This window comes from Aulonocara sp. 'chitande type north' Nkhata Bay, linkage group LG15 (assembly GCF_057382095.1).
Source record: "Aulonocara sp. 'chitande type north' Nkhata Bay isolate Kocher_YH1m ecotype deep benthic linkage group LG15, A_spYH_male_GT1.1, whole genome shotgun sequence".
In the NCBI taxonomy this organism is placed as follows: Eukaryota; Metazoa; Chordata; class Actinopteri; order Cichliformes; family Cichlidae; genus Aulonocara; species Aulonocara sp. 'chitande type north' Nkhata Bay.
This window is the reverse complement of record NC_141358.1, coordinates 33,429,602-33,441,825: the sequence shown is the minus strand read 5'-3', so window position 1 is coordinate 33,441,825 and position 12,224 is coordinate 33,429,602. Positions and strand designations below refer to the sequence as shown.

The 12,224-nt window shown below is 42.4% G+C and overlaps 1 protein-coding gene across 4 annotated transcripts in view; it reads right to left on the bottom strand.

The window, feature by feature from the left end:
- bach2b (BACH transcriptional regulator 2b) overlaps positions 1–12,224 on the bottom strand; it is a 102,071-nt gene that overhangs the window by 24,462 nt on the left and 65,385 nt on the right. For all 4 annotated transcript variants that reach the window (XM_086262974.1, XM_086262975.1, XM_086262976.1 and 1 more), the window contains one exon: positions 2,575–4,086. In XM_086262974.1, coding sequence (XP_086119100.1) covers positions 2,575–4,086 — 1,512 coding nt within the window. The remainder of the gene's footprint in view (positions 1–2,574; positions 4,087–12,224) is intronic.

The window sequence follows — 12,224 nt, the reverse complement described above, 5'->3', positions numbered from 1 at the left end:
GCGTGTCTCCTGCCACCCTCAGACACTGTGCAAATGAGCTGGCCCCAGTGTTTTCTGGCATTTTCAACTCCTCACTGCAGGCATGTCATGTGCCTGCCTGCTTCAAGTCCTCCACCATAATCCCTGTCCCCAAGAAACCTAGGATCACTGGACTAAATGACTACAGACCCGTGGCTCTGACATCTGTGGTCATGAAGTCTTTTGAGCGCCTAGTTCTCTCCCATCTCAGGACCCTCACGGCCCCCCTCCTGGACCCTCTGCAGTTTGCATATAGAGCCAACAGGTCTGTAGACGACGCCATCAACATGGCCCTACACTTCATCCTGCAGCATCTGGACTCCCCAGGAACCTACGCCAGGATCCTGTTTGTGGACTTCAGCTCTGCCTTCAACACCATCCTTCCAGACCATCTCCGAGACAAGCTTTCCCAGATGAATGTGCCTGATCCCATCTGCCGGTGGATCACTGACTTCCTGACGGACAGGAAGCAGCATGTGAGGCTGGGAAAGAATGTCTCGGACTCCCGGACCATCAGCACCGGCTCCCCTCAGGGCTGTGTTCTTTCTCCTCTGCTCTTCTCCCTGTACACCAACTGCTGCACCTCCACCCACCAGTCTGTCAAGCTAATCAAGTTCGCAGATGACACCACCGTTATTGGGCTCATCTCTGACGGGGATGAGTCTGCCTACAGGAGGGAGGTTGAACGTCTGGTGTCCTGGTGCAGCCACAACAACCTGGTGCTGAATGCCCAGAAGACAGTGGAGATTATTGTGGACTTCAGGAAGCACACAGCCCCACTCCCCCCCATCATCCTGACTGACACCCCCATCACCTCTGTGGACTCATTCCGCTTCCTGGGTACCACCATCACCCAGGACCTGAAGTGGGAGCCCACCATCACCTCCGTCATCAAGAAAGCCCAGCAGAGGATGTACTTCCTGAGGCAGCTGAAGAAATTCAACCTGCCAACACGGACGATGATGCAGTTCTACACTGCAATCATCGAGTCCATCCTCACCTCCTCCATCACCGTGTGGTACGCTGGAGCCACTATCAGGGACAAACAGAGACTGCAGCGTGTTGTGCGCTCTGCTGAGAAGGTGATTGGCTGCAGACTCCCATCTTTGCAGGACCTGTACACCTCCAGGACATTGCGGCGTGCAGCTCGGATCTCAGCTGACCCTTCTCACCCTGGACACAGTCTGTTTGACCTGCTCCCCTCAGGCAGGAGGCTCCGGTCCATTCGCACCAGAACCTCTCGCCATAAGAACAGTTTCTTCCCCTCTGCTGTTGGACACATGAACAATAACCATATGACTGTTCCCGCCACTAACACATGACCCTACGCTGTGTTCACTGCATCATTCCATGTTTGGCACTGATCACCACCTGCACTCATGTATATATCTTTCAACGTAGCACTCTTAATTCTTATTCTCATGTATATATCCCATGTATATCTCATGCACATATCTTTCTACGTAGCACTTTTAATTCTTATCCCTACTTTTATTTTTTTTCATGTCTATTTAAGTGCTATTTATGACACCATGTTTGCACTGAAGCACCGCAGCAATTTCCTAATGTTGTAAACCTACTCAACATTTGGCAATAAACCCCATTCTGATTCTGATTCTGATTCGTACAGACGACAACACTAGACCTTCAAGAGATGTTGAACGAAAAAAATACCTTGCCTGGTGTTACAAAACAACCTCTTCAGTGGACCAAAATTGGATGTCCAAAAATGACTTATAAAAGATGTCACTCCAATGACAGCTCTAAATGTTAGACTCATGACACACATCTCTGAAAATGCATAAAATGCATCTATAATATCAAAGCACGTCTAGGTCAGAGACCGAATGATTAACTAAAGGTGGCAGCTTTATTGCTGGAGAACATTCGAACATAAAATACAAGAAAACTAAACTAGGAACTCAAAACAAGAAGCTCAAACTAGAAAACTGGGAAACAGAGAACCAGAAGCACGGAGGAAAAACACAGCATGGTGAAGGTACAATGCAACAAAGGGCAAGGGAAAACACAAGGCTTAAATATACAAGGGAGTAAAGAGGGAATGGGAAACAGAAGGGAAACACAGCTGAGACTAATCAGACATAACGAGACAAGGGGAAGCAAAACTAGATACACTGACATAGGGCACAGGATTTCAAAGTAAAATAGGAAACACAAGACAAGGACAAAGATGCAGACTAGACACTGAGACAGAGACACGACTGACTGGGAAGACAGAAGGAACATGGAGACAAGAGTGACAAGACGAGGAACACGAGAAAGGCAAAGGAACAGAAATATAACACAAGCAGAACCAAAATCCGTGAATAACAATAATCAAAGAATACAACTAAAACACACAAAACACTGGGTCACAGACCCACTACCGTGACAGTTTGTGCTGCTGTAAATCTTGCTTGCAACATTCCTTTTACTACACAATGATTTAATGACCGCTAATGGAGAGCAGGTAAATGCAATATAATTAGTGTTGGTGGACTTGAGTATAATAGTTACACTCTGTGTTAGATGTGAAAAACAATGTTTTATACTCACCTCTGATCCTTGCTCCTGCACGTGGCAGGACTCGCTGTCTCCCTCTGAAAAGGAGCCCGACTCGTCACTAGAGTTGGTGCCATAGGACTGCTCACATTTGATCTTGGGCCTCACCTGGTTAAAAACAACCTCCCCTCCTACACTTTGCTCCTGCTGGTCCACATTGAGACAGCGAGCCACATTAGAGCATGGCGAAGAAGAAAACTCAAACTGGGGCAGGCTGCAGGGAGACCCTCCGCTGCCATCCTCTGCGTAGGAGTATGAGGAGCAGGAGCTGGAAGTTCTGGTGCGAGTCTCACAAGGCGGTGAGCGCGGGCATACTTTGATTGGCACTGGGCAGCTGGTGTTGGGCCTAGGGCGGCACAGGACTTGGGGCTCAGAAGAAGTGGTGCTGGGACAATAGGACTGGGAGGTGGGTAGGGAATGGCTAGCTCCAGCCCACAGCCCCTTTGTCATGTGCTCAGAGAGCTCAATCTCCAAAGAGTTCCCAACAGGGTAGGAATGCGCTGGGTTTCCCAGGCGATTGCAAGCCCCTGAGGAAAATATGACACTGCGGCGGTCGATTTCAACTTCCTGTTTGCAAACCCCATCGCAGGAAGTTGATTTGTGGGACAAACTAGCAGGAAAACCATCCACCTCTTTTGGGGATGCAACAGATAGAGCCACCTCCCCAGTGAAAGGGCCTAAGTCTTTTGTATGATCTCCCTGAGAGTTTCCTTTGTCCTGTGGGCAGATAAGTCTGTTGGCGAATAGCTGCTGTGACGTGTTGGGCAGACTGGAGATGTCAACTCCTTTCTTGAAGAAGGCTCGCAAGCAGGAAGGGGACTTGGGTCTCTTGGTTCTTTCTACAGATATAGGGTTATCCATCTCCATGGCTATTATGACATCCGTATCCCTGGCGTCCTGCTCATCCCCTGACAGGCACAAAGGAATGGCCTCTTCCTCTGCCTGTGGTTCCACTTTGATCTGTGCCAAAGGCAGTGTGCCCTGATTTGCCACTGCCCCACTAATGGTGGTCTCCTTTAATGTGCTTGGAAAACCTGAGGTACTGGTATGTGAGGAGGAGTCATTATTGTGCTTGTTGCAAGCCCACTGGTATTTCCGGTACTTGGGGCATCGCGGCAGATCCGATGCTCCATGGCGATCGAAATCTGGCCGGCTATCTGTGAAGTTACCAGGCATAGCCATCGTTAGCCGATCGTTGTCGGGGTCTCGACACGAAGTAAGGGCATCTGCACAATGTCGGGCCATGGGGGAGGTGGGCCTTTCTGCTTCTGATTGCATGTTCTCATCCTCCAAGTTATTTGCTTCTCCTGCCACCTTGTGGCAAAGCAGCAAGCCGTCCTCCTCACTGCGCAGCTGAGCTTCCAGGAAGCGAAAGCATGAGTCCTCGAGGTTGTGCATGCGCAGGAATTCAGCACAGCGGATGACCTCCTGAATGTTTTCTCTGCTGAGTAACAGCTTAGCAGTGTAGGCAAACTGCAACAATGGGGCGAATCCTCTGGCAGTGACCTGCAAAAAACAGGGAAATTGCCAGCATTACTATCAGCGCAGCTATTGTTCAGAGCACTTGGAGTGTGGTGAGACAAACTGACAGCTCCAATGACATACAAAAACACTGCAAAGTACTGGTTAATCTTTTTATTGGGCCAGCACTGAGCATTCTATACAGAAGTAAAAGAAGATCTGGTGCTATACTGGACGTAGGTACGTTGTGTCCATCTTTGTGCTCATAATACCAATCTGTGGGACATTCCAGCATCAACACGTCTGCTCCACAGTCATACAGAGTTGGCTTTGCCTACAGTCCTGCTACTGCTGTATTTGCAAAATTCTTATTTGCATTGAGATGTATAAACACATGCAGTGGTTTATGTTTAGTTACCTATTTTTACCCTTGACATGAGAACTATAAAACAAAGAGATAGCTGTACTTCAAAGCTATATGATAGTAATTTTTAAAATAATTAGCAATGATCTTCACAAACTGAACAGTAGATCATAGCGAAAGTTTCAATATTGATAATAAATTAATACTTTTTGGATAATAATACATAAAAACACTTTTCCTTTCACATTTTGTATGATTTCCGCCTATTCCCATTGTCACTATGTGGCATTGGCTAATAGAGGGAAGCTTTCCATTCCATGTTTGTATACTTTATGGAGATCAGCATTAGATTCACACTAGGTTGTGTTCAGCTCTTTACTCTGGCTCTACCAACCAATTCCTGCAGGTTTATCCCAGGTTAGGTTAGGTACATGCAGGTTAGGTTACTTCACTGGTGACAAACACAGTGAAGGGAATGTGATAGAAGCTACTTTTGAGTGTCCATTAATGTAAAGTCTTTAGCAGATGCTTGTAGATGAAAAGCATGAGTAACATAATATGGGTTTAATAAGCCCAGTGTTTAGTTGTTTAGCTGTCTTTGCTGGGGGAAGCAAGAAGCTAAATTACCCATGGTATTCGGTGTGCTCGAATAGCAGTAGCTTCCAAAGGTGCTGCAGTCACTGTCAGACACCCCAGAGAGCAGCAGCAACAATCTGTTTTTTATAAGGACTGTTGGGGAAACTGCTTTGACTACCAGTGGCTTAACACTTTACACTGGACTGGTTTTTATATGGCACTTTTCTACTCTTCCTAGCATTCAAAGGGCTTTATACAAGACACCTCATTCACGCCTTTAACACAAGAACCTTTTTTTTTCTTTTTTTAGCTTAAATGCTTTCTAATATTCACACACATTCACACTCCGATGGAAGCATCAGAGAGCAACTTGGAGTCAGTATCCAGCATCTAAGGATATTTATTAGTAGAGTGGAGCAGCCAAGGTTTGAACCACCAACCCTCCGGATTTTGGCTTACCCAGGTAACTTCACCCTGGGTTTTCTGCACTACAAATGTGGTTCACTTCTTACAAGGGTAGATCCCCATGGATTTTTATTCTTTGTTTTCTTTTTTCTTCTGTTGGCGGCGAACAAATTTATAATAATTTTATTGTTCGTTATGATCCAAAAAAATGACTACTGTACTTGCTGACCTCACATCAAATTTGTACTAATTTGGAACTTTATATTTAGTCTTTACTCTCAAACCCTAAAACAGCACATAGTCTGCAAATGAATGAAGAAGAAAATAAAAACTAAAACTGTCCGGAGCCGGTCATGTTCAGAATTTGGATTTAAAATCAGCTGAAAGAACCAAATTTTCTATGATTCTTTAAAAAAAAATAACAGTATAAAAATACGTTGTTGCACTTTACCAAAACCACAAAGTGCACTAAATGTGGTATATTAATGCTGTGTTCTACTGAATTCTACTTACCTCTTTCATACTCCTGGCAACAACAATACAGCAATACCTAACCCTCCTAATCAGTCACATTCATTTCACTTTGATGTGCGACAAACCGAGGTGATTTCCATGTCTCTTTTATCAGGCTGTGGGACAGTAAGCTTCAGTGTTTCAGTGGATCCACTTTACATTTTCAGAGCACTTTACATCACCTAAGAACCTAAAGCAACTAAAGCTGTTCATAAAAAGTAGTTCAAACAACTGTAAGAATATCAAATTGACAATGTACTTGTAATATAAACTAGATAGATAGATAATATAATACAATAAATATAATTTACCAGCAAACAATGCCACTCAACTGAGTGTATTTCAGACTAAAAGAAAAAAGACACATAAAACAAAAATATTTAACTTTAGTTGTTCATTATGTCCATTACTCAGTTAGCTACTCTGCAGAAAGAAGTCCAAGTAGGAGCAGTGTAGTATGTACATGTACATATATCTTGAGCTCATTTGTTGTATGGAATGAAGAAGATACAAACTGCCATGTATCGGGGTTTTTATCAGTCCAACAAGTACGAGCTAGCAGAACAAATGTCAGAGAGAGTCTTACTCTTGCTTTGGATTATTTCTTGTTATACTACAGACCAACATATTTACAATTTAAGAACTTCCTAGAGTTTTCTAGAATTTTCCACTGCTCACATCCACATAGTTTAAATTAAAATTAGTGATATCTTTGGCACACATCAGTGATAAATCAGTAACTATTTTAGGTTTCAGGTTCTTAACTAAGGACACTTTAGCATATAGACTGGAAAAGGTAAGTCTACCTCATGAATTACAGCACAAGTATGTATTTTTTTTATTAGTGGGCTATACAAACTTGTAATCAAATGTAATCAAACCTGTAGAAAATATAGAAACCATACTAAATAAAAAAATCAAATGTTTTGCTGGACTTAGTATTGTATGTTTGATTCTTTTCTGTGCTTATTGCTTAGATGGTCAAGTTGGTGTATTCCCTCCGTGTTTTCAATTTTGTTTATTTAGTCTCAGTGTGTTTATTTTATTTACTCAGTGTTCCTGACGTTTCCTTCTACGTCATTCCTCTATGCTAAGATTAGTTTTGCGTCTGCGTTCTCCTGTTTCATTATTGCTTCTTGCTTCCTGTTGTATTTTGGTGCCATTTGTCATTTTTGCATTGTGTTTATGGTAAATGTATGGGTTCTTATACTCATACTTCTCTACTCTACTTGAGACCACATTAACCAGACCACATGCCCAATTAATCCATTCATACCAATTTATACAAGCGCTTTTTTCTACACCTATTTGCTTTCTATCTACATTTATACTCTGATAAAACCATTGGGGAGCAACTCGGGGTTCAGTACCTTGCCCAAGTATACTTTAGCATGCAGACTGGAGCAGCCAGATACTGCACTGCTTGTTACTGGTTTGCGATTGATAACTAAATTTTATATTTAAAAAAAGATTGTAATGAAATGAAATACAGTGTAAAATGTTTATTTCATCACTAAATATATTAATGCAGTGTATGTTTTCAATTAAAGTTTATTACAGGTTTCCAAAAGATAATCCTTATTTGGGATTTTATGGAAGTTACATTTTGACTATTATAACAATAACATTTCATCTTTCATGGATCACTCTTCCTTAATTAAAACAAGTCTCTCTTACGACTAAATGACTTCACACTGTAAAAGCTCAACATTCTTCTCCAGAATTTTCAGCTGCCTTTTGCAAGTTTGACTTGCATAATTAGTTTAACTGAGTTTCTCTGTTGCTGTGACATGATTACAAATAGTCTTGTTTATGATCGATAGATATAAGTGTTTAGAATATGAATACCCATTACTTAGGTTACACCAATAATTTATTTTTAAAGTTTTTTTTTTTTTTAAATGTGCACATTATCACAGTTTGCAGAAAAAAAACACTGCCCCAATGGTAAAAATTAGGACCAATCATTTAACTTGGCGGCTCTGCAGCTCTTAAAGATACATGACCAGCTGTCACAAAGTCAGTATAGTAACACATTAAAGCAGCACCTGGAGTATTTTCCATCCACCTGAGGAAGCCTGTACTGAGAACAAGCACAAGTACAATCAAAAGAAAGATACATATACAAAAGATGTGTGAATTCTATAATATTTTAGTTTATCTGGTGACTTCTAAGACAGGTAATGGATGATGGTTTATCCTTTTCAAAAAAAAGGTGTCTGCTTATCAAAACTTCAGCACAGTCCCAGAGTTGTCACAGAACTTTCAAGGGTCCTCAACACTGGATTAATGTAAACAGTTGGTGTAGATGTAGTAATAGTTTTAATAGTTTTAAGAAACAAGAACACATTAGTCAGCATATACCCTTAGTTTAAGAATATATCCTGTACCTGCAGGGTACAATGCAACTGCGTCTGGAAGCTATCCCTGTTTATCCAGTCTCCAGATGCCTCTGCTGCAATGCGCCTTAAAGTGGGTTCCTGCTCAACAGACTTCTGAGCACAATCACTGACATCAGTCATTGTTAAAAGCAAACTGCTGATGCTGTATCTGTGATGGTGAGTGTGCCTCTGCTAGAGTAAGTGTGAGTGCGTTCAACTGTGACAGATTGGGGTGGAGGGAGGGGCTTTGACTAGACTATCTGCTAATAAGCACAGCACAATTAATAAACAACATACTTCTGTATTTATCCAATAATGAACTTCAATAATGACAGACTGTGTGTCTTTTACACTGCTTCCGTTCTTGTTGCATCTTAAATCATCTTGATGACAGTATGTTAATTTCTGCATTATAAGGCTACTTTACAGATTTATTATCATAAAGTCACAATTCTGTAGGATAAGAACTTATCTGCCATTGCAGTGAGATAATTACACTTGTAAAAACTTCAAGGCAACAAAAACAAACCATGAACCCTACTCAAACCTCAAAAAGTAAAATAAAGTGCTATATAGATGTATTGTTAAAATGTTGGTGTACCTCCACTTTTGTGCTTGCTGTCTGCTCTGGATGTGGCAGGATTGATTTCACTTTTGGCCAAATAAAAGGCCAGTTTTTTGTTGGAACAATCTGCCTCTTGTGTCCTGCACCTTTACACTCTGCACATCTGCTGTGATAGTGGCAGCCTAAGTGAGGCTGAGTGGCCGGCCTGCTGCATTAACAGCAAAGTTGCTGGAGGAAAAGTGCTGAGTGAACTAGGAATCTATTTTCAGCTAGTATCAGCAGCTGCTGCCTGCAGGAGCACATCTTTATGTGTGCCCTGCACCATATGTGATTACTCCACTGTTACAACCAGCACAGCCACTTAATGAAGGAATGTGTAAAAGGAGCAACAAAGGATGGATGGAGGGAGGGAATAGATACTGAAGGTATATAGAACTAGCACAGAAGAAATGAGATAAAGAGAGACTGTTACTATTGGTAACTAGCTGTTAAAGGGAGAACAGTAGGGGAGGGAAGAGAGCTTCCTTCTCACTGGTGCTGCTAGCAGCTGAAAGTCATGGTAAGTGTACAACTTAACACAAAGAAACAAATTAATCAGTGCAACAGACTGGGCCCATTTTAGGGTAACAGCCCTGCTTTGCATCAGAAGTGGATAGATCATACATTACAGGGCAGAAAATTACAAGCAGTGACAAATCATACACACACGGACAATTCACATGGCACCTTTAGGAAACCTGCCAAATATCCTTTCATAAACTAACAATAGTACACCGGCTCTCTCTCCTTCTGCCCTCACCCTGCACTTGCTCTTACTTTCCTATAATTTATTCAAATGTCCTCCAGTGAATTCCTGCATGTCATGCATGTTAATGAGGACATGGCATAGCATCACAATGAGTGTTTCCCCTGCAAAAGAGAAAAACACTCCATCTCTATTGGTGACAGTAGCTTTTGAAGGAACCTGGCATTATTCTCTGTGTGCTCAAACAAACAGTAAGAAGCCCTAATGGAAATGAAACAGGCCCTTTACTGTACGCTGAGATGACATAAGATAAATCTGAGAAGTGGGAAATTGAGATGGAGATGGAGCACAAAGCTGCAGCATAAACGAATACAATAAAACTATGCTTGTACCTTGCTTTTAGTTTCACTACCCCTTGTCACATTATGAGATTTAGTTCAGCTGTGTCTTGTTTTCCCACTTCCCCTGATAGTCTGCTCAGAGATACTGAGTACAGCATCTCTGTAATTCTGAGACAACTGGTAGCATAAGGAAAGTGTCATCCTCAGTGGCAACAGAAGCTCAGACGTTCCTGGTGCTGAGCTGTGGGGAAGTATACCTCCCCTGACACTGGATTAAATCAGATAGTGTATGTCTAATCTGCTGCCAGTACAGCTTACAGTACAGGCCAGACACTGGGAGGACATGACCTCACCTCCACTGTTTAAGACACAGCAAGATTGTGATTATAGTGTTGTTTTCTAAAAAAATGTAGAAAACCGAAATAAAATGCTAGGAACATGACATTCAGCAAATGTTGTTTATTCACTATGCTTCTATAGAATACTTGCTTAGCCCAAACTGATGGAATGCCTGGTTATGGAGGTTAAAAACAAAGACCATAAACGTGGGGATTATACTCCTCTACTCTCCCTGGCACACTCAAAACAGCATCTTAGGAATGATACGTCTTTGCTATATCATTTCTCGTCCTGGCAGAGAAATTGCCCAAAGTGCCAGTGTAGCTTTAGTCCCTTTGCGCGTGTTGCGATGCAGTTAGGCAGTATTCTCCTGAACAATAGGTGTCATCACTCTTTGCTACCACTAGCACTTTGTCCCGTACTGCCTGGCAAAGGACAAAGGACAAAGCTGTTGGCATATTGACTACTTCTGCCGGTTGTGCACCTCTTGATTTTTGTAACTTGACACATTGTCCTGCTGCTATCGTAGCTGGGTTGAATACATGTTGATTTTTACCAGCATTTTAATGATATGTCAATACCAATTGCGATCGTGGCTCAAGAGTTGGCAGTTCATCTTGTAATGGGAAGGTTGCCAGTTCGAGCCCTGGCTAGGACAGTCTCGGTCGTTGTGTCCTTGGGCAAGACACTTCACCCGTTGCCTACTGGTGGTGGTTAGAGGGCAGCCAGTGTCCGGCAGCCTCGCCTCTGTCAGTGCGCCCCAGGTGGCTACAATGTGGCTGCCATCACCAGTGTGTGAATGTGTGTGTGAATCGGTGGATGACTGAATGTGTAAAGCGCATTGGGGTCCTTAGGGACTAGTAAAGCGCTATACAAATACAGGCCATTTTACCATTTACCAAAGCTCAGAGATTCACAGATTAAACAGAGTGAGATGTTGCAGCAGTTTGAAAAGATGAACATTTGTGAATGGTGACACTTCTTGTTGAGGGCAATACTGCAGTGGCTACCTGTGGCACAATGGCGAGCTTAGATTGATTTGTCTGGGTGTTGATGCCTCTGGTGGCATTTGAATACAACGGGGCCCAAATAGAGGCTCCCTGCTGTATCGAGGGGGTTGGGTGAGCACTACTCCCACTGAAGCTCATTCCCGTAAAGCCGCCTCTTCATCTCCTAATCCCCATCTTTAAGGAAGGCAGGGGTCTGTCTCTGGGCTCTTACTACCACCATCTGTCTAACAAGCTATATATGTGATTGTTCAGCGCCGGTGCTTGGTATGGGGTCAGACTGTGTGAGGCACCTTCAGATGCATTTTGCAGATGGAGTCCTTGATCAAGCTGAGTTGGTGGATGGAGTACCTCAAGACATTTTGCCTTGTAAGTGATTTAAAAAAACAAACAAACTGTAGGCAACAACAACTACTTGGTAAAGCTTGGAAAAAGATGACTGAAGAGCTATTTGTAGTCTTATTCATAAGAAGCAAAATCACAGTGGAACATAATGCTTTTCTGTTCCAGAAGTCACACAACACTGATTTCACCAAACATCTGTCTTTGCTTTCATACCAAGACAGTCAGTTATTGGCATTGCTGCAAGAAGTTGCTTTTAAGGACCAGGTGAACAAGTGTCATCTTAGAGGTGGGAAAATACTGTAACAACAAAACATTAATGTAATTTTCTAGCTGATCATATACTGGGGCATAATTATAATGCCATCTTTCCATAGGCTACAGTAGAGGATGAAATATTCTATGAATTTTGATGCGTCCAAAACTCTCTCAGCCACAGACAGAGTCAAATTTAAACTACGCAAATTTATAATTTCTACATTTATAAGCAAACAGACGCTGCTAATTCATTTCATTCATGGCTCAAAAATGACAGAACCAGTAATGTACTTGGTATACTGCTTGTTTTGTTTTTACTCTCCCCTTATTTTACCTTGACTTGCTGG